Below are 22,674 nucleotides of genomic sequence, written 5' to 3'. Positions count from 1 at the left end.
CAAAGCCTGGTTCTTCTCCGTGGGGCCCCGGGACAAGCTGAAAGATCTAACCACAAGCAGAAAAGATTGGCGAGTTGGGGAGCGGGGCGGGATGCAGAGATTTCCGCTGACTTCAGGCCCCCCGTTTCCCCACCGTAACCCAGAAGAGTCCATTCCCTGCAGCCGACCAAGTGGCACCATCCTCGGGTTAATCAAGGTGCCCGCCGGGTCTCGGTGCAGCGCCGGGACGCGCCGTCCGCCTACTTCCAGCGGCGGGGCTGCAGGCGGGGTCTCCAGCGCCCGCGGCCCGGCCCCTCCGCGCGCAGGGTCGCCGCGCCCTCGCTCCTCCTCTCTCTCGTCCCCTCCCCTCCTCTGCCCTCCCTCGGCCAGTCCCTCCCCCAGCCTCGGCGGCGGGGGGGCGGGGGGGCCGGGCTTGGCTCGACGAGGCCCGTGCATTCCAGAGAGCCTAGCGAGCTAGAGCAACAAAGGAGCCGGGTAGTCGGCGGGGAGGAGGCGGGGGGCTGCGGCGCGCTCCCGCTACGGTGGCGGCTGGGCCCCCGGCTGGTGCGGGGGCGGCGCCGGGGCCCTAGTCCCGCACCTCCGGCCCGCGCCTGGCCTCCATCGGGGGGCCGGAGGTGGTTTTTAATGGTGGGAGAGGGGATGGGGCTGGAGCTTGGGGGCCCAGGGGGCTCCCGGGGCTGAAGACAACTTGGGTTGCCAGGGAAGGGGTAGGGAGCCGTGCGTCCCCGCCCGGGCCTCCGCTGCCCAACATGGGCCCCGGGCTCCAAAGTTTTCGAAGTTGGGCGCCGAGGGCCCGCGGCGCGCGGAGCATCCGGGGGAGCCCGGCACCGGACTCGCGGGGCGCGCAGGTCGCCTGAGTCGCCTCCGCGGCCCCAAGGGTTTCGCGCGTGCCCTGGGGGCTCCGGGGAGCGGGCGGGGGCTCGGGGCTTCTGCTGAGTTGGCGGGTTTGGCCATGGCCGCTGCTCGCCTCGCACGGGGGCCGGAGCTCTTGCTTCTGGGGCTGCTGCTGCTGCTGGGGGGCCCGGGCCGGGGGATGGCCTTGAGCGGGAACGCGACCGGGCCTGGGCCGCGGAGCGCGGGCGGGAGCGCCCGCAGGAGCGCGGCGGGCACCGGCCCCCCGCCGCCGCTGAGCCACTGCGGCCGGGCCGCCCCCTGCGAGCCGCTGCGCTACAACGTGTGCCTGGGCTCGGCGCTGCCCTACGAGGCCACCTCCACGCTGCTGGCCGGGGACTCGGACTCCCAGGAGGAGGCGCACGGCAAGCTCGTGCTCTGGTCCGGTAAGCGCGGGAGCCGAGCCCGGGACGGCGGCGGGGGACGCGGGGCCCCGGGGAAGAATAGGCTCGGGCCTGAGCTGCGGAAAGAGCGGGAGCTGCGCCCGGGTGCGCTGGGGGACAGGGTCTGAAACTCCGGGGCGGGCGGGCTGAACGCAGGATGGGACCCTGGGTGCCGAGGAAGCGGGTCACCGGGCGCCTGAGCTGGGTGGGTGAGCACAGGACGCGGGGGAGCTCGGGGCCCGTCGGGAAGGGGCTCCGAGCCACGGGAAAGGACTTTATTTTATTTTACTTTTTTAAAAAAGAGGAGATGCTCCACTTAAGTGCCACTCAGAAAGCTGGGTGGGTGCTCAGTGAGTCAAGGGGATGTTTAGACCTGGAGAAGAGACCAGGAAATCGAGTTGGAAAGAAAATAGGGAAAGATGTGGGTAGAAGATTTAGGCATGGGGGTGGGGAGTGGGAATTGAGTGAAATTTGTGAAGGATTAAGGAACCCCCTGAGGATGAGTAATTAAAAGGTAACCAGAAATTTTCAGAAATATTGTTTTGGGAGACAGGAAGTCCAGAGAACCCTGATCTTGTTTGGCTTGCACAGGAGATTTCACAGTTTTCTCACCTGAAAAATGGGGATTCTGATTTTTGTCTGAGATTGTGAAGGGATGAGACTGTTCTAAAGATTATCTGTGTGTTCTTTGGAAGTTTGGGTTCTCAGGCTGGTCAGGGCTGCGGAAGGAAGGACACTTAAGCCTGGGATGTTGAGAGCCCGTGGATCTGAAGCCCCAGAGCCCTCACCTCAGGATGGGATTATGGTGGGGCCTGAGAATCTGCAGACTGAACCCAAACAGGTCCTTAGCAGTGTGGAGTGAATTATGTCCCCACCTGTCACTCTTCTGAGCTGGGGGCTTGAAGGGTGCTCAGGAAGATAACTGGCCTTGTCATCCTTTCCTTCTAGCCAGTGTGATTCAAAACTGACCTTGAAAAAGAAAAGAAAGGAAAAAACCAGGAGCAGACCTGGCAGCCTCCTTTTGACAGACCTCAGTGCCCCACATCTCAGGTCTGCCCTGGTACCCCACATCTCCCGTCTCCATTCTGTCCTGGGTGCTGCTGGTGATGATCCTGATGCAGACGCCCATGTAGGTGGCCTGTCATTGTCAACTGGGCCACTAGAGTTCTCAGAGTTTTTGCGGAATGTTGTTGGTTGGACAAAACCATATCATTCCTGGCTTGGTGAAGATGCCAGATGAGGAACTTGGAGGATGGTGCCCATGGTGGAGCTTCATCCTTTGTGGGTGTCAGGTCAGCATATTGGCAAAAACTATGTGTAATCAACAGTAGCTTTCAAAAATCCATAAATCACCATACCATAAGGCCTGTGTAATTTTGCATATACACTCTTTTTATGGTAATATGTTTGTATAAATGTGTCACAAATAGTAATGTACAGTATGTAAAAAGGGGCATACATAGAAACTATCATTTTAGTCTTTAAAGTATATAAATGTAAAGCAGAAGGCTGAAGGAATAAAAAAGCAACATAAAAGGTATAAACAATATTTCTTTGAGCACTACCTGAAAAGAACCTGAGTCTCCAGCTGTGTGGACAATCCAAATACATCTCTCAGCACTAGAATCTCATCCAATTCTGAGTTGCTCACACTATGAGAAGAAATTCTGTTTCTCTCATGTATTTTACAAGGGCTGATGGTTGAATTCTCCTAAGTTTGATGCATGTGTGAGGCTGCCCTTCTGTTGCTACCATCAAATCAAGGAGGAAGAGTATGAACCCCTTTCCAGCCCCTACTCCCGAGAGCAGCGGCTGAGTAGGCAAAAGTGGTTTTGGCAGGAAAGTTTAGGAGTTAGAACCATCTGTCGCCTTTGCAGGTTCAAACCTCACTAGCTGTGCCTCTGGTGGGGTAAGTTCCTGCAGAAGTGCTAGCGCTGAGCCCAGATCCTTAGTTCACTCTGAGCTCTTCTCTGTTGTCACCCGTCATCCCTCAGCTCAGTCCCATTCCTATGTGTTTTGGTTGTTCTCTTTCTGCTTTGGGATGGTCTTTGAAGCAGAGCCAGAAGCAGGTGTTGGTATGAGCTGAGTCAGGTGGGGGGGGGGGTAGAGTGAACCTGAACCAAGAATGAGAATCACAGACAGGCCATTAGCTGGGAATTGTGGCTAGTGGCCAGTGATTGGTCCTATCCTGAGTGAGTGGTCTTGATTTGGCATTAGACATGGTCAGTGTCACCTAGCTCTTGGAGATATTTTTGTGGCTGAAGAATGAAGATGATCTAGCCCAGTCAGTGTAGCTTAGTGGTTGAGCACCAACATATGACCCAGGAGATCGAGGTTTGATTCCCAGTCAGGGCACATGCTGGGGTTTCGGGCTTGATCCCCAGCAGAGGGCTTGCAGGAGGCAGCTGATCAATGACTCTCATCATTGATGTTTCTATCTTTCTCTCCCTCTCCCTTCCTCTGAAATCAATTAAAAAAAATTTTTTTTTAATTTAAAAATAAAAAAGAATGAAGATGATCTAGGTTGTCTTCATATGTAAACTTTTGAAAGTAGAGGCTTGTTCTGCACTTTTTTCTGAAAGCCTCTGAGTTCTGAGTGCACACACCCATCCAGTCATCTATTCATTTAGGTATTGGGTGCTTGCTACATCAGGTTGTGAGGCACATAAAGATGAAGAACGCAGGCATGAACCCTGTTATCAAGGGCAAGGCAGACAGCTAAACAGGCTTTAGCAATATTTATGAAAGGTATTGTGACAAAGTAGGGTGCTGAAGGCACATAAAGGACTTTGTGGAGCAAGAGAAGACCTCTCCCAAGAACTACCGTTTACCCCATGACTTGAGTAATAAGTAGGAATTACCTGGGCCAAGGAAGGGTCGGGTGGGAAGGGATTGGAAGAGGAAATAGCATGCACAAAGGCAAAGAGGTGGGAGGGCTTGATACTTTTAAGGAAGTTTAAGAATTTTAATAGAGCTGGATCAAAGCATGTGAGAGATAGAATTATAAGAGATAAGACCTAGAAAATTAGAAAATGAAGGGATTCATCCCCCATATTAAGAAGATTTTATGTTGTCCAGAAGATAATAAGGAGCCACTGAAGGCTGTTAAGCAAGGGAGAGATGTAATCATATTTGCATTTTAGAAAGACCTCTGAGTACTGTGTGAAGAAGCCGTGGTTGGAGGAAAAACTTGGAGGCTGGTTGCTTGTTTAGGGGATGGTTGAAGGGGTCCAGGTATGAGATGATGGTGGTCAGGATTGGGGTAACAGGCCATAGGAAGTAGACAGATCCCAGAGTTTCAGAGCTAGAACCAATGGGTCTTGCAGATGAGTTGGATGGAGGGCTTGAATGGAAGGTGGGACCTTCCCTTTCAATAAGCCAAACAATGCTAGGGGAGAAGTAGGTTTAGAAGAAAGCCTGGGTTCAGTTTTGGCCTTGTGAATTAGGGTGCTTATTGGACTTCTTTGTGGAGGGTCCAGCAGATCTGGACTAGGAGTTGCTGAAGAGAAGTGACCACTATGTGCTTCTTCGGCTCAGACTACTGAGCCTTTGGAAGTATGCCACCGAGTGAGCAAGTTCTTAGCTCAGGTTGGGCCAATTTCTAGGTTTGAATAGAACTCGGTCTCTCTTATATCTTTCAACTCTCTGGACTTGGGATTTTTCAGGCACTGAGCATCTTCCTTATTATAGCTTGAAATGCGTCCTCTCAGGCATTCCAGGTTGACCAGACAAACATAATATCCAGGTCATGGTCCACCTTCGGCCAAATCCAGGCTGGTAAATGGGGCAAGAAAGCAGAGACTGGCAAGGGAAATAGGTCCCTGAGCGCCAGCACGTAGCCTCTTTGACCACTGCTGTGCTCTGTGTGTGCACAGGGGTATGTGGTCCTGTCACCTGGCTGGGACAGCCAGTAGGAAAGAGCCAGAGAAGCTGGGAGAAATTTCTCATTTGCCTCTCAGACATCTAGTTGAGAGATGAGAGGAGGGATGTTGTCCGTGATGGTGAGTTATTTGCAGGGTCAGATCAGGAAGAACTTGAGAGCTGTTCCCAAACCTGGCTGGCTGATGATCAGAACCAGTTTAAAAAGTATATATTTTGGGAAAGTATAAAAATATGGAATAACACCCACAGGCCCATGTTTTCATTTTTGCTTCATATTTTAAACATTTTCATTGTAAAATGTAGCATGTATACAGAAAGTGCATTAAACACAGAGGTACTAAATAAGAGATCATTATAAAGTGCCACCTGGATCAAGAACTAAACCATGATGGGGCCTCCAGAAGCTCCCCTTTTGTCTTTTCCAGTCACATCCCCCTCCCTCCTTTTTTTTTTTTTTTTTTTAAGATTTTTTATTGATTTTTAGAGAGAGGAAGGGAGAGGGAGAGAGGGAAACATTGATGTGTAAGCAAAACATTGACTGCTTGCCTCCTGCTATTTGGGATTGAGCCTACAACCCGGACATGTGCCCTGACCAGGAATCGAATCAGCAACCTTTCGGTGCACCAGACGATGCCCAACCAACTGAGCCACACCGGCCAGGGCATCCCTCCCTCCTCTTTTAGAAGTAACCACTACTCTGATTTTTTGACAATTATTTCCTTTTTTCTCTATAGTTTACCATCTAGTGTTGGAATCCCTAAAAAATATATTTCAATTTTGCATGTTTTTAAAATTTATAAAATGGAATCATGCTGTGTGTATGATTTTATGTCATGTTTCTTTTGTTCTACATTACTTTGTAAGATTCATGTTATCACAGCTCATTTTTTTCATTGCTGAATAGTATTCCATTGTAGAATATATCCCAGTTTATCCATTTTGTTAAACATTTCAGTTGTCCCCAGTTTGAGGCCACTGGGAATACCATTGCTGTGAGTGTTCTTTTATGTATGTCGTGGTGAACCTGGGTCAAGATTCTCCAGGTACATATGTGGAGATAATAGGATGCATACCTTTAGCTTTACTGGATAATAGCAAACAGTTTTTCACTCTCAGTAGCACTGTAGAATAGTCATCATCGCTCCTCATGATTCCTGACCCTTGGTATTGTCCACCTTTGAAATTTTGCCAAACTAGTGGATAAGTTGTGGTGTGTATTTGTGGGTTTAATTTGCACTTCCCTGATTACTGGTGAGGTTAAGCACCATTTGAAATGTTTCCTGGCCATTGGAGTTTTTCTCTTGTGAAGTGTTTGTCCAAATCTTTGGCCCATCTTTTCTATAGGCCTAGCTGTCATTTTTATAAGATTTGTAGATCTTCATGGATGAGTCCTTTATTGGTTGTATGTATTTAAAATTTTCCTATTCTGTGGCTTGCCTTTTCATTCTTTGTGTCTTTCACTGAACAGAAGTTCTGAACTTTAAGGTAGTCATTTATCAAACTTTTTAATGCATAGTATTTATTGTGTCTCATTTTAAAATGTCCTTTCAGCCCAGCCGGGCGTGGCTCAGCGGTTGAGCATCGACCTAGGATCCAGGCGATCAGGGTTCGATTCCCGGTCAGGGCACATGCCCGGGTTGCGGGCTCGATCCCCGGTTGGGGGCGTGCAGGAGGCGGCCGATCAATGACTCTCTCATCATTGATGTTTCTATCTCTCTCTCTCCCTCTCCTCTCCTTTCTCTGAAATCAATAAAGATATATTTTTTAATAAAATAATAAAATAATAAAATAAAATGTCCTTTCATACCACAAAGTCATGAATTTATTCTCATGTTATTTTCTCAAAACTTTATAGATTTTTCCTTCCATGTTAGTTATATAAATCACCTGGAGTTGATTTCTTTAGAACTCCAATTTTATATATAGTCTCAACATCATTTGTTAAAGAGAAGTCTATGCTCTTCCATAAATCATCAAAATGTATATTTGTTTCTGGAATCTTTATTCTATTCCATAAGTCTATTTGTCCATCCCTTGCCAATACCACACCATCTTAATAATCGTATCTTTATAGTATGGTTCTTCACCTTCTTTGAGCTATGAACCTATTTGTCAGTCCTATAAAACCTTTGGGCCCCTTCTTGGTATATTTTTAAATTCATAAAGTAAAACACATAGAATTGACAAGAAGCATTTAGGATTATTAAGGAAATGAATTATATTGAAATATAGTTATCATGCCCGGCCGACGTAGCTCAGTGGTTGAGCATCAACCTATGATCCAGGAGATGGAGGTTCTATTCCCAGTCAGGGCACATGCCCAGGTTTTGGGCTCAATCCCCACTAGGGGGCATGCAAGAGGCAACCGATCAATGACTCATCATTGATGTTTCTATCTTTCTCTCCCTCTCCCTTCCTTTCTCTGAAATCAATAGACATATTTTTAAAAAAATAAAACCAAAATGTTAAAAAAAGAAATGTAGTTAAATATTTTAAAGGTTTGTGATCTAACATATATGTGTTTCCTTAGTAATATGCTGTAAGATCTAGTGTGGGTTTAATAACCACTATAACATCAAGGTGGTGATGAGCAGTCACAGTATTTTGAGATATCTCCAACAAAAATATCAGATTTCCATTTGTAACAAAACCACAGATATTGCTCACATTACTGTGGTATGTTGTTTACATTTATAATGGAAGGAAATGCTAAATTTCAGTTAGATGTAATTTTTCCCCATCCAACTTCATGGATCCCTAAATTGTCTTCAAGAATCCTTTGTGAATTCAAGGCTAAGAGCCTCCACTTTATAGTACAGCAGTATCTAATAGTGAGTCTAGGCTATTCTTTTTTTTTTTTTTTAATATATCTATTGATTTCAGAGAGAGGAAAGGAAAGGGAGAGAGAGAGATAGAAACATCAATGATGAGAGAGTCATTGATCGGCCGCCTCCTGCACGCCCCCAACCGGGGATCGAGCCCGCAACCCGGGCATGTGCCCTGACCGGGAATCGAACCCTGATCGCCTGGATCCTAGGTCGATGCTCAACGGCTGAGCCACACCCGGCCGGGCTAGGCTATTCTTGATCCTTTGAGCTTTGATATAAAAATAATTGCTGGTGGTTTTGATTACCATTACATCAAGTATATAGATTAATTTGAAAAAAGGACATCTTTACAATATTGAGTATTTCAATCATCTCATTATATATTTCTATTTAGAGCTTTCATTTTCTCTATTTTTTTACAATTTTTCTGCAGGGAATTCTTAAATATCATTTGTTAGATTTATACCTAGATATTTGATAATTTTATGCTATTATAAATGACCCTTTAACATTTTATTTTCTGATTGTTGCTGGTATATAAAAATACAGTCGATTTTGAATCCAGTAAACTGGCTAAATTTATTCTACACATAGTTATCTCATTTGTAAATAATGCCTTTGTTTCTCCCTTTTAAAGCCATATATCTGTTAATGTTTATTGCCTTGTTGCACTACTTAAGACTTCCAGTACATTATAAAGTAGAAGTGGTGATAGTAGCAGCATCCTTGACTTTTTCTGCATTCTAAATAGAAAGCTTTTCTACCTTTCACTATAAAAGGTGGTGTTTGGTGTAGTTTTCTTGTAGTTACATTTTATCAGGTTAAGGAAGTTTTCTTCTATTCCTAATTTGCCAATTATCTTTTTATTATGGATGGATGTTGATTTTATCAACTACTTCTGCATCTTTTGAGATGACCATATGATTTCTTCTTCTTTAATCTATGAATGTAGGACACTACATTGATTAAATTTTCTAATGTTAACCCAACCTTCGAACAATGGTTTTCAACTTGACTTCTCATCAGAATCACACAAACAAAAAGTCTTTTTCAAAGTTTAAATTGTGGCAAATATTATTTTTAAATTCTCTGAATGTAGAAAATGTGTCCCTATTTTTTCTTTTTGTTTCATATTTTATTAAAATAAAAAATAAAACAATACAGATAAAGTTGATGTCCCCTTTCTTCCTGTTACCAATCTCATTCCCTTCTCTTTGGGAAGCTTCCCTCATCTCAGTAATTTGCATATTTTTTTAAACTTAATTACTTTAAAAAATAGGTAGTATATGTACATAGCACAAAATTCAAAAGCAACAAAAGTTAAAATCCCTAAACTTGTGTTCTCAGCTCCCCGTTTTCCCTTCTCAGAGGCAACCACCGAAACTGGTTTTTATGTGTCCTTCTAGACATTACCAACATATGTACAAATGTAGGTGTGTCCTTAGTTTTTTCCTTCCCACAGACAGTGGTAGCATGCTCTCGGTGCTGTTCTCCACTCAGCTGCATCCTTTTAACAAGATCTATTGGAGATAGTTCCATTTCAATGCAAATAGTTCAACCCTGAATAATGTCCTATTATATTTTTAGCTTGTCCCCTACTGATGGATATACATTCAGGTTATTTCTACTCTTGGCTATTTCAAACAATGCTGTAATGAATAACCTTATAAATTATCTTTGTGAACATGTGAAATAGAATTGCTAGTATAAAATTTTGATAGGTAATGCCAAAAAGTCTCCACAAATATTTACTAATTTTTATTACTACTAAAAATATACAAAAGTGCCAGTTTCCCCCACACTCTTGCCAATACAGCATTTTCAAATATTTTATCTTTCTCACTCTAAAGTTAAAAATGGTGGGTGTGGATAGAGTGTCGGTTTTGGGCTGGGCATGTACCTGGGGTGCAGGTTCTATCCCTGGCCCTGGTCGGAGCTTGTGGGGGAGGCAAACAATCGATGTGTTTCTCTCTCTCTCTCTCTCAAAATCAATGGAAAAAACATCCTCAGGTGAGGATTAGCAAAAAAACAAAGTTAAAAAAAATTTGTATCTCATTACAGTTTTCTTTCACATTTATTTTATTAAGTTAGATTAATTAGCCCTGGTTGAGTAGCTCAGTTGGTTAGAGCATCATCTCGAAATGCCAAAGTAGTGGGTTTGATCCCTGGTTAGAGCATATACAAGAATCAACCAATGAATGCATAAATAAGTAGAACAACAAATCGATGTTTCTCTCTCTCTCTCTCTCATTCTCCCTTCCTCTCTTATCTCGCAAAATCAATAAGTAAAAATTAAAATAATGTAATTATTTTGATTCATCTGGAATTTATTTTTATGTAAGAAATGAGGTAAGGGTCCAGTTCTCTCCCCCCAGATGGCTCCTCCATTGTCATTTAAGATTTATTTAATAATCTATCTTTTTCTTGGGGAGTTTATTTTTAAAGAATGGAAAAACATTATTTATTTTATTTGTTAAAAAATATATCTTTATTGATTTCAGAGAGAGGAAGGGAGAGGGAGAGAGAGAGTTGAAACATCAGTGATGAGAGAGAGTTACTGATCAGCCTCCAGCATACGCCCCACTGGGGATCGAACCTGAAACCCAGGCATGTGCCCGACCTGAATCGAACTGCGATCTTCTGGATCCTAGGTCAATGCTCAACTGCTGAGCCATGCCCGGCCGGGCTGAGAAAACATTTAAAGTGAGAAAACAAAAAACAACAAATTACATATTTTTTAAAGTTGGTAATTTCCACGAATATCACAAAATCCTGAAAAAATAACCCAAACTTTATTAACTTCCTGCTGCTTCTCTAGAACACATTGTACTCTAGTGAGGCCCCTCCATTTTAATAAATATCCCGTAAAATTCACTTTTCCTTTGTTGTGTAGTTCTATGGGTTTAGACAAACACACAGAGTTGTATAAGCAGCCACTACATTCAAGACAGAGAACAACCCCATTATCCCAAATAGTCCCTCATCCCACCCAGCCCCTGGCACCCACTGCTGTGTTCTCCACCCATACCCACTCCGTCAGAATTTCTGAGAGTGGGTTTTCCACCCAGAGTGACAAGGGTTCCCCAAATGATTCTGATTTGAGTCAGGTATGGGTACCACTGCCTGAGATCATTGCTTTCTTTTTTTTTAAATTAATTTGAGAGAGAGAGAGAGAGAAACATCGATTTGTTGTTCCACTTATTTATGCATTCCCTGGTTGACTCTTATATGTGCCCTGACTGGGGATCGAACCCACAACCTTGGCATATTGGGGGGAGGATGCTCTAACCAACTGGACTACCTGACCAGGGTGAGATCATTGCTTCTTAAGTGACAGGAACTTGCTCTGTGCCCTGGGAATAGCTGTGTCCCAGTGAGAGCAGTGAGTGGTCAGAAGCTCAGGTAGGTAATAATTATACCTAACATTTCCTGAGTGCTTACTATATGACAGGTACCTTGCTAAGCAGTTAACTCGTTAGCTCATTCTTCACTATAGTCCACGAGGTAAATGTATTGTCCCCATGTCACAGATGAGGAAACTGAGGCTAGAGATAGAGATTAAGTAATTTGCCCAAGATCACACAGCTAGGAAATGATAGAGCCAAGATTTGGGCCCAGGCAGGCTAGTTGCAGTGTCCAAGCTCCTTACCTCTCTATTATATTGCCTCCCCTCAAAAAAGAGCAGTTCTCCACCTACCCCCATGACCTCCCAGCCCAGCAGTGTGGCCAGCACTCACGTTGGCTCTCACGTACTCAGAAGCATATCCTAATTCAATTTCTTGTTTGGGAAATAGGTGTTCCTGAAGCAAGGATGATTCAGGAGGGGCGAAGCAGGCAGAGTGCTGAGTGAGCCCAGCCACTGGGGCAGCCGTTTCTGTTTTGGTGGCACCTCCTTTCCCCTCTCTGCACTGGATACAGCCTCCTCTGTTTCTCTCCACCTGATTTCCTGTTTCCTCCTTGGAGTACCTGGCTCCCTGACTCCCTCTTCTTAGCTCCTACCTGTTCTCTGTCTCACCTCAGCTTGGTAAGAGGACCAGGGGTCGTGGGATCTTGGCAAGGGAAAACATCTCCTGGTTCTGCAGCACGGGCCATGTGCTGGGGTTGGGGGTGTCCCACCACTCTCCTGGAGCAGGTTTTGAAAATGCCCCTGAAAAGGCAAAAGATAAATCAACCTGGGGTTCTCAGCCAGAGGTGCTTATACTCCCTAGCAGGGCATTTGGAAATGGGGGCTGTTTTATAAAACTTTAATTGAATTATAATGTACATATAGAAAAGTGCGCAGATCATAAGCTCGATATTCACAAGGTGCATATGCCCAGGAATCCAGTACCAGATCAAGAAATAGGACACGAGTAGCACCCCAGAAAGTTCCTCTTCTAGTCACTACCCCTGGGATGGGGCGTGGGAGGGAGCAGTTTTTGGTTGTCAGAATGACTTAGGGGTTCTGTTGGCAGTTAGTGGGCAGGGTCCTGTGTTGCTAGATGCCCATCAATGCATGGAACAGTCCTGAAGCACAAAGAAGCGTCCTGCCCAAATGTCCCACTGAGAAACACCTTGCCCAACAGCTCTGAGCAATAATGGCCTGTGGCGAGGCAAAGAGAGATGCCTCAGGCCTGGGGAGCAGGGGTGCAGCTGTGTCTGTGGATCTGAATGAAAAGGGGTCTTCACTGCAATGTGTCCACACTGTCATCACCCGCAGGCCTCCGGAACGCCCCTCGTTGCTGGGCAGTGATCCAGCCCCTGCTGTGTGCTGTGTACATGCCCAAGTGTGAGAACGACCGAGTGGAGCTGCCCAGCCGCACCCTCTGCCAAGCCACCCGAGGACCCTGTGCCATCGTGGAGAGAGAGCGGGGCTGGCCTGACTTCCTGCGCTGCACCCCCGACCACTTCCCTGAGGGTTGCCCGGTGAGTGCTCTGGGGGGTGAGGCCCATGCTTTGGGAGCTGGTCAGGACCAGGCATAGGGCGGCGCCTGGCATAACGGGTCACAGGGGAGCCCAGAACCTTGTCCCTGGGTAACCCCAACAGGCCACAAACCCCAACTGAAGCTTGTTGGCTGGGCCCATCTACCAGGGATTATCTTTTTTTTTTTTTTTTTTAATAAAAAAATAACTATTCAACAAAAATTTTTTGAGCACCAGCTCCATCAGGTGTTAGGGAGTTATGGGAGTCACAGATGGCAGGAACCTATCCTGAGGACATTTGCTCTATATTTATGGAGTCAAGGCCCATGTACAACAGCCAGAGACACCAAGATGGGATGTCCTGGGTAGTGATGGAAAGCTCGTAAGTGATAAAATAATAATGATAATAATAATGGTAGTAACACTACTTATTATTTACTACCTGCCAAATATTATTATAGCATTTTACATCCATTTATTCATTCACCCTTTAAGCCCTACCATGAAGTAGGTGTGTGAGTTACATGCTGTTGAGCCAGCTCCCACTAATGGCGATGTCCACTTATGGGTGGTGCCCACAATGTCCTGTCCTCAACAGCCTGCTCCACTGCCGTAGACTCACGCCTAGGGTTCTTTTATAGAATCAGCCCATCTCATACTTGACCTTCCCTTTTCCTGCTGCCTTCTATTTTTCCCAGCATTAATGTCTTTTTCAAAGAACCCTGCCTTCTCATGATGTACCCAAAATAAGACAGCTTCAGTTTTGTTATTTTTGCCTCCAGCCATGTTTCAAGCCTGATTTGCTCTAGGACCCACTTATTTATCTTTCTGGCGGTCCAGGGTATCCATAGAGCTCCCCTCCAACACCACATTTCAAATGAATCCATTTTTTTCTACCTTATAGATGGGGAAGCTGAGGTAACAGAGAAGTCAGATAGTTTGCCATGGGTTATCTCCAGCATCCGTGCCCTCAGCCACTCTGCCATGTTATCCCTGTACCTCTTATTAAACCAGAGGCCGCCCCTGAGCCCCCTGCTCCCCTTTGCACTGTCTTTCTTCTCCCCTTCCCTTATGCCAGAACGAGGTGCAGAACATCAAGTTCAATAGTTCGGGCCAGTGTGAGGCTCCTTTGGTTCGGACTGACAACCCCAAGAGCTGGTATGAGGACGTGGAGGGCTGCGGGATCCAGTGCCAGAACCCCCTCTTCACCGAGGCCGAGCACCAGGACATGCACAGCTACATCGCGGCCTTTGGGGCCGTCACAGGCCTCTGCACGCTCTTCACCCTGGTCAGCCGAGGGCAGGCCCGCATGTGGAGGGTTCAGGCGGACGCGGGTGTCCCGGGCACTCAGCTTGTAAAGTGGGAAGGGAGCTGGATTGTCAGTGAGAGAGGCTGGGCTCTGGGGCAGAGAGGGAGGTGGGGAGAGGACACCTTGGCGGGGGGGCTCCAGGGAAGGGTCCTAAGGGTGTCTGCAGCAGCAGAATAACCCCAGCCTCACGGAACGGACCCCACTTCTCTCTTCTAGGCCACTTTCGTGGCTGACTGGCGGAATTCGAATCGCTACCCTGCAGTCATTCTCTTCTACGTCAATGCGTGTTTCTTTGTGGGCAGCATTGGCTGGCTGGCCCAGTTCATGGACGGTGCCCGCCGGGAGATTGTCTGCCGTGCAGATGGCACCATGAGGCTTGGGGAGCCCACGTAGGTGTCTTGGGGGCCCAGAGGTGAGGGAGGAAGGCTGAAATGTGTGAAAAGGGACAGGTTGCACTTGAACCTGAGATTTCAGGGTAGGATTCAGCTCTGCCTTGTTGCCCCGAGGTCTCCAAGCATTAGGACCTTGGTTTCAGTGTTAGGACCTTGATTGTCTGCATCTGTTCAAAAGGGCATCTTCTGTATACTTTTCAAATCTGACTGGGTCCTGTTTCCAAGCCCTGACTCCTAGGGAACCTCCAGACCTTAGAGCCAAGGGTCTGGAGACAGGGTGAAGAGAGCTGGTAGAGGGAGCACAGAATGACCTCCCCAAGTGACACCCCACATGTCTGCGTAGTTCCAACGAGACCCTGTCCTGCGTCATCATCTTTGTGATTGTGTACTACGCCCTGATGGCTGGCGTCGTCTGGTTTGTGGTCCTCACCTATGCCTGGCACACCTCCTTCAAAGCCCTGGGCACCACCTACCAGCCTCTCTCTGGCAAGACCTCCTACTTCCACCTGCTCACGTGGTCACTCCCGTTTGTCCTCACTGTGGCAATCCTTGCTGTGGCTCAGGTATAGTAACTGGTAGGGGCCTGGGGTCCTGAGTGGGGTGGACTTGGGTCAGGGGCCAGTGACCGAATCTGTCCCTCCCGCCCCTTCCTGCCGTAGGTGGATGGGGACTCCGTGAGCGGCATCTGTTTTGTGGGCTACAAGAACTACCGATACCGTGCTGGCTTCGTGCTGGCCCCAATTGGCCTGGTGCTCATTGTGGGAGGTTACTTTCTCATCCGAGGTGAGTGACGAGCCGACCAAGACCAGGGCAACAAGTACTCTGAGCACCAGCTTTGTGAAAGTAGGAGCTAGATGCAGCCAGCAGCCAGCTCTGCTGCTTTTGCAGTGGGACCTCAGCTGGGTCACAATTCGTCTTGGTGCTCAATGGAAGGTGCCCCCTCTAGGCAGACACAGTACCTTGGGTACTTGGTGTAGGACGACACCTTTGTGTTGGCCAGAAAAATGCACCCCTCTCTTTAGAGCCTTGATCCACAGCTCATGGCATGTTGAGTGGAACCTGGGCTGGTTCCAACCTCCCCTCGGCCCTTTTGCCAGGTGCGCTAGTGTGGTGGGTCACCTACTCTGTCCACATGGACCGAGTTGGGGCCTTCAGTCCAGTGAGCTTGCTCTAAATTTACATATACTGTCAATGTTTTGGAGCTTGGTTTCTCATCTCCCTCCTGCCACAACACACACTCACGCACAGTTTTCACAACATGCACAGATTCTCTGTTCCCTAATTTCCCTTTCGCAATCTGCCACCTCCACAATAAGCCTTCTTAGCTCATTTTTGTTGCTTTTGTGTGTGTATAAATTTCAGTTTCCTCCCTCTGCCTAACAAAGGTCATCCTTCTGTTCAGCCCACCTCTTTCCCCTCTTTTTGGCCTTGTCTGGGCCTCTGATTTATGTTTTGTATCTGTGCTGTCCCGTTTGGTAGCGACTGACCACATGTGTTGAAACTAGTCCAGATTGAGATATGTCATAAGTGTAAAAGACACACTGCATTTCAAAGACATAGCACACTCATTAATAAGTTGTAATATGGGTTATATGTTGAAATGATAATATAATAAACAATGGTGTACCATTTATAAAATACATTGAAACCATTTTCACTTGTGTCCTTTTACTCTTTTAATGTGGCTTCTAGAGAATTTGAGATTATGTATGTGGCTCATATTGTATTTCCATTGGACAGCACTGTTCTCAGTCTCTTTTTTTAAAATATGTTTTTGTTGATTTTTAGAGAGAGGAAGGGAGAGGGATAGAGAGATAAAAAGATGGATGAGAGAGAAACATCATCAATCAGCTGCCTCCTGCATGCCCCCCTCCAGGGATTGAGCCAGCAACCTGGGCATGTGCCACAACCAGGAATCGAACCCATGACCTCTTGGTTCCTGGGTTAGCTCTCAACTGCTCAGCCATACCGGTCGGACTCTCAAGTCCCTTTTTATGCCTTTTTCAGCAGAACAGCTTGGATCTGGCTGCCTTACTTAGGGGCGGCCAGGTTAGAACCAAGGTGCCTTCACTCTCCTTTCTACTGTCCATCTGTGCTCTGCCCCAGTCTTTCCCGTCCATGACACATCTGCCACTAGCTGTGCTCCATTTCTCCAGTGTCTCCAGTTCCCCAAGCTTGGCGCCAGCACAGAAGTAATCAGACCCCGACTCCAGGGCCATGGAAGCCTCCCCTGCCACATCCCCTCTCTCCCAGGAGAGTGGCCTCAACCCCCTAATATCTGAGGTGTCCTTTCTGTTCAGGAGTCATGACTCTGTTCTCCATCAAGAGCAACCACCCCGGGCTACTGAGCGAGAAGGCTGCCAGCAAAATCAATGAGACCATGCTGCGCCTAGGTGAGTGGGTCCCCTGGGCCCTTGGCCTGAGGTACTATCCAGCCAACATTGCACCCTCCTGGGGCTGTGGGACCTGCAGGACAGGGTCTTGGAGGATGTACTCAGTCAGTGGCACAAGTTAGCAAGACAAGGCTGGTGTGTTTGGGGGAGGTAGCAGTTTAAAAGAAGGGGACCTTCTCAGGTGGGAGAGTTCAAGTTCATGACAAGACTGCTTCCTCATGCCTGCTTCCCTTCCACTGGGGCCTCCTACAGTTGCCTCAAGTTCCCATCCTGCCCTATTTTGGAGATTGTAGTTCTTGAACTGAGCCCAGCATGAATTCATCCCAGACTCAGCTGTCTTGCAGGCCCCAATGGGGCCTTCCCCATTTGCTCCCACAGTTGCTCCTTCCCACAGTTGCTCCCACACCCGGGGTTGGTAACACCCTGCCCACCCCTGTCCCTCCACAGGCATTTTTGGCTTCCTGGCCTTTGGCTTTGTGCTCATCACCTTCAGTTGCCACTTCTATGACTTCTTCAACCAGGCTGAGTGGGAGCGCAGCTTCCGGGACTACGTGCTGTGAGTGCGGGACGGGAGCTTGGGGACTTGGGGGCAGCCACGAGGGAGGGGAGAGCCGGAGCCAGGACTTCAGGATCAGCTTTCCTATGCCGTCCAGCAGGGGTCTGCCCATCTTGCGCTGGGCACCCACAATGTCAATTGCTCTGTAATTTGCCAACATAGCAAACAGCCCTCAAGTCCCTGCTCAGCTCTGCACCCCCATGGCGATCTGGCTGGAGTGTTTGTAACTGTTGAGAAGCCATCTCATGTTTTGACTTCTCTGACCAATTCTGTTGGCCACAGAAGTTGCTGTCTCCAATTTTCACACACTCTTACAGAGCTTATTGGAGAGCCCTGCACAGTAGTTACCTCTCTGTGATAAGTTAACAGCCCGTTAATGCCTGCTAATTTTCCTGTGCTTTTTGTGTCACAATGAGGACGAATCTGAGAGATTAAGACATCTCAGCTGTTGAACGAAGTGCAGCAAATACACCAGGAGCAGCAGTTAAAATGCTCATTAAAAGGAACACCAGTTCACACTGACGGCTTCAGACTCCTTCAAGTCTCCAGCTTGCAGTCTGGGAAGCTCTAAACTACACCCATGCCTGGGTCTCTACCCCAGAGATTCGATTTAATTGTCTGGGGTGTGGCCCAGACATCAGTAGTTATTAAAAGCTCCCAGGTGGCTCTAATGAGCACCCAGGGTTGTGAATCAGTGCTGTGGGGCTTAGTGATTGTCTGGGTACCCACCCAGGAGACCCAGAAAGCCTCACCCGTCTACCATCCTTCACCATAGGTGCCAGGCCAATGTAACCATCGGGCTGCCCACCAAGAAGCCCATCCCTGACTGTGAGATCAAGAATCGCCCTAGCCTCTTGGTGGAGAAAATCAACCTGTTTGCCATGTTTGGAACCGGCATTGCCATGAGCACCTGGGTCTGGACCAAGGCCACGCTGCTCATCTGGAGACGCACCTGGTGCAGGTGGGGTCAGCAGCCAGCCCTTTCTGACTCCGAAACCTTTGTGTCTCAATCTAGGTGTCCCATCATTAGGCTTTGTCCAGTCCCATGTCTCCCAAAACAGTCTTGGGCAGGTGTGATTTCTAAGGGTCTGTAGGGAGCCACCTGAAGCTGACTTCTCTGTGGCTCACCACTGCCCCCTGGTGACACCTCCTGTCCTGGGAGCACCGGCTAGGTGCTGAGCCCACTGCCAGCATCTTCTAAGAGTGGAGTGATTTGAGAACTGGGCACACAGGAGCCCTGCATTTTAGGCCGCCTTCTTTGCAGACTAGGCCTCTGTTCCTCAGAGTCCCTGAGGGACTCGCCCTCTGGAGGCCCCTGCCCTAGAGGAAATGGATTCACTGGTCTTTCACGAGATTTGATGGGAAGCTCCTCCGCTTTCCCTCCCCTACCCCTGCTGCTCTCAGGTTAACTGGACAGAGTGATGATGAACCCAAACGCATCAAGAAGAGCAAGATGATTGCCAAGGCTTTCTCCAAGCGGCGCGAGCTGCTGCAGAACCCAGGCCAGGAGCTCTCCTTCAGCATGCACACCGTCTCCCATGATGGGCCTGTGGGTGAGCTTCAGCCCCTTTCCTCCCCTGGCGCCACTTAACCCCTGCAGCACCTGGGCCCCATCCCCCTTCAGGCTGGTATGGACATGTGGACTCTTCAGAAGGCTGTAGGGCAATACAGTGCCCTCTCCCCTCCTCACAGTCATTCTTTTCCAGTACCCTACCCATCCCCAGCAACTCTCCCCTTTGTATTTCTGTCCTGGGTTCAACAGTTTGTTTTGGTTCCCAGAGGACTCGTCTCCCTTCCCCTTCTCTTTTCTCCAGTTGTTCTCCCTGGGCTAGTGTAAGTCAGGCTTTCAGAAACTGGATTTCTGCCCTTTAGTGAGGTCCCACTCTTTCTCTGGGTGCCCCAGATGTCAATTGCTCTGTAATTTGTGGATGGGTAGAGAACACTGTGATTACCAGGGTGGAGTGGGAGCCATCGGCTGGGGGAAAGTGAATGGTGCTCAATAAGGGAGGAGCGCTTGACTGCAAGGGACCAGCAGTCATGATTCCTTACCCTTTCCTTCCATCCCCACAGCGGGTTTGGCCTTTGACCTCAATGAGCCCTCCGCTGATGTGTCCTCTGCCTGGGCTCAGCATGTCACCAAGATGGTGGCTCGGAGAGGAGCCATACTGCCCCAGGATGTGTCTGTCACCCCTGTGGCAACTCCAGGTATGGGGTTCAGGTTTCTGCAGGAAGGTGGGGGACATAGAGGCTGGGGGTTACTGGAACTGTAGTACCAGGGGTTGCCAGAAGGCGTGGGGGAAGGAAAGGCTGTAGAAGATCCAAAGTGTGGGGCTGAGGCCTTAGAGGTCTATAGTTGTGGGTCCCAGAGCTCAAAGTGGGGGTCCTAGGAGAGAAGGGTGATGGGGACAGAGTCAGGGTCCCAGGCTCATGTTCTCTCTCCCATCATCAGTGCCCCCAGAGGAAAAAGCCAACCTATGGCTGGTTGAGGCCGAGATCTCCCCAGAGCTGGAGAAGCGCCTGGGCCGTAAAAAGAAGCGGAGGAAGAGGAAGAAAGAGGTGTGCCCGCTGGTGCCACCCGCCGAGCTTCTCCACCCCGCCCCTGCATCTACCGCCAGCGCCAGTGCTGTTCCTCGACTGCCACAGTTGCCCCGGCAGAAATGCCTGGTGGCCACAGGCGCCTGGGGAGCTGGGGAATCCTGCCGACAGAGAGCCTGGACCCTGGTCTCCAACCCCTTCTGCCCAGAGCCCAGTCCCCTGCAGGATCCGTTTCTGCCTGGCACCCCAGCCCCCATGGCCTGGGCCCAGGGCCGCAGGCAGGGACTGGGGCCCATTCACTCCCGCACCAACCTGATGGAGGCGGAGCTCATGGATGCAGACTCAGACTTCTAAGCCAAGAGAGCAGGACCTGGAACAGTAAACAAACAAACAAAAACACATTCTGAGGCTTGTCTTCCTCCCTGAGAGTGCTTCCCCAGGATCTCATCTTCTGGAGAACCTGAGAGCCCAGTGCCCTCCCAGGATGGTTCTATATGTCTGGCTTATGGCAGAACTGTGGGAAAGAGCCTTGACAAATCCATGGGTGGGCCTCACCCAGCGAACAGCCCTGAGCTCCAGGGCCCTGTTTCTGCCCCACCAGCTGGAGTCTGGCTGGCAGCCCCAGTCTGCGACAAGGTTATGGGGCATGCAGAGTTTCTGGTGGGGCGGTAATGGTGAAGGTAAGAGTGACAGTACCCGGAATGGGCTTTGGTGGCCAGGGAGGCGGCCAAACCCATGTCTGACAGATGAGGGCTGGCTGCCCTTTTCTGTACTAGCTGGTGCCAGGAAAGGGCACCCTCAGACCAAAAGTGTTTATTGTATCATTAGCCCTTTGTCTAAGTGGGAACAGGGCTCCCTTCTCCCTCTTCCAGGTGGTTGTGGGGCTAGGAGTGCCTACTCCTAGAAGGGCTATAATCTCTTTTTACTGATGTCCAGCTGGCCCCACCCCAGCCAGTAACCCAGCCCATGTTCTCCTGCACTCTCCTTCCCTTTCCCATTTCAGTTCAACCAGGCCAACCTCTTCCTGTTTCCTGTTTGTTGATTAGGACCCAGAACTGCAGTCTCTCCATCCCACCTCCACTCCTGTTGCTGGACTCCATCTCCAAGAAAGAGATTGGTTCAGCTATAGAGCCTGGCGTGCTATAGAAGCAGTGAGTGGTGGGGAGTCTTTGGGTCTCCGAGACACATTGTCTCTTCCTGTATCCATCCAGTGGGGGATGGATCCTCTGACTTGAGGGGCTACCCTGGGAAGCTACTGGAGCTTCCGGCAGGCAGGAAAGCTTCTTTCAACTTCCACAACTGGTGGGTGAAGAGATTTCTGACCTCTTAGAGGCCTCCTCCATGTCCCCAAGGCCCCACTTTCAAGAACCAGGCAGCAGGAAGTCTTAGGAGCTGGCTGGGTTCCAGATCAATAGGGATGGGGAGAAGAAATATAAACAGTAAATAAAAGGTTTTTGTATAAACTCCTGGTGTGCTTCTTTTCCATAGGCCCCAGTCGCCATCAAACTGTTTACCTGGTCTTGATCTCATTTGTGTTCCACTCCCTCCTCAGGCTATCCTGAAAGGCCAAGAGCTTGGTGCTGAGGTCATGACTGACAGATGTGCTGGCTGCCCTTCCTGACTAGTTGGCTCTATAAGGACAAAACTCTTCTTTGGCACAGCTGCTTCACTGTGCACTGATCTAAGATGAATGATTATGAACACACAGCTTGCCTCTGAAATGACTATTGGAAGCAAGCGCCCCCTGCTAGTGCAGATGAGCATGGATCCTTGTGGCAATCCTGGGCCCCACCTCTGGGGACCTCTTGCCTTCTACAAGGGATGTCAGGGGGACCAAGTGCATTCTGATGCATAACTTCCTCTCCTGGGCAGTCAAAGGAATTCAGACTTCCCTGAGGGAAGCCTGTTAGCCCCACTTCCTCCAGAAAAATGTCAGCAGAAGACTGGGAACTAACTGGGTTGCAAGGACTCAAGATCATGTGGAAAGGAGATCTGTGGAAGAAAGGGAGTGATACCCACATACTGGGAAGGTATTGTGGAGTATTGACCAGACTTGTCTGGATTGTCGCTCACATGATGGGGGCATAAGCATTTTACCCAGAGCCAGATTGCAGAGGAAGGGGAACTAACTTTACTGATCTCATCATATTCTAGGTGCTTTACATGTGTATTATTAAAACAATAATAACAGCTAACTCTTTCTTCTTGAATGCTTGCTAGGCTCTCTAGCAAGTACTTCTCATGCATTAACTCAAATCTCACAACAGACCTTTGGGGTACTGTTAACACCCCCAAGGTTCTGAGACACAGAAAGTTTCGATAGTTTGCCCAAGGCCACACAGTAAGTAGTAATGCTTGGATTCCATTCCAACTCTGGCTCCAGAGTTGGTTCTTGGGCACTGAGGGCTGCCTCTTAATTCAGAGGGATCACAGGAGCTAGTTTTTTTTTTCTAGAAACAAGCTCAGTGAATCAAAATGACCTGCTGTCAACCTCACAGCTAGTAAGTGACAGACACCGGGCCAGGGTCTTCCTGACTGAATCCAAACTCTCCACTCTGACTGTTGACTTGTCCTTTTACCCAAGTTTCCTGTATTGTGTTCCC

The 22,674-nt window shown here is 48.5% G+C and overlaps 1 protein-coding gene across 2 annotated transcripts; it reads left to right on the top strand.

The window, feature by feature from the left end:
• Nucleotides 1-640: 640 nt before the first annotated feature.
• Nucleotides 641-21,534, top strand: SMO (smoothened, frizzled class receptor). Of its 2 annotated transcripts, none has more exons than XM_081146335.1 (12): nt 641-1,277; nt 12,684-12,889; nt 13,965-14,174; nt 14,412-14,584; nt 14,931-15,150; nt 15,247-15,370; nt 16,888-16,980; nt 17,428-17,536; nt 18,312-18,497; nt 18,941-19,089; nt 19,607-19,741; nt 19,986-21,534. In XM_081146335.1, exons 1-12 carry the CDS (start codon nt 953-955, stop codon nt 20,423-20,425), a joined length of 2,370 nt encoding a protein of 789 aa, XP_081002461.1. In that variant the 5' UTR covers nt 641-952; the 3' UTR covers nt 20,426-21,534. The 2 variants fall into 2 exon arrangements, with proteins under 2 accessions (XP_081002461.1, XP_081002460.1); XM_081146334.1 differs by lacking the exon at nt 641-1,277 and adding an exon at nt 2,428-2,566.
• Nucleotides 21,535-22,674: the final 1,140 nt, after the last annotated feature.

This window comes from Miniopterus schreibersii, assembly GCF_964146895.1.
Source record: "Miniopterus schreibersii genome assembly, chromosome: 9".
Lineage (NCBI taxonomy): Eukaryota > Metazoa > Chordata > Mammalia > Chiroptera > Miniopteridae > Miniopterus > Miniopterus schreibersii.
The sequence above is the reverse complement of the archived record's forward strand: the minus strand, read 5'-3'. Positions and strand labels throughout refer to the sequence as shown.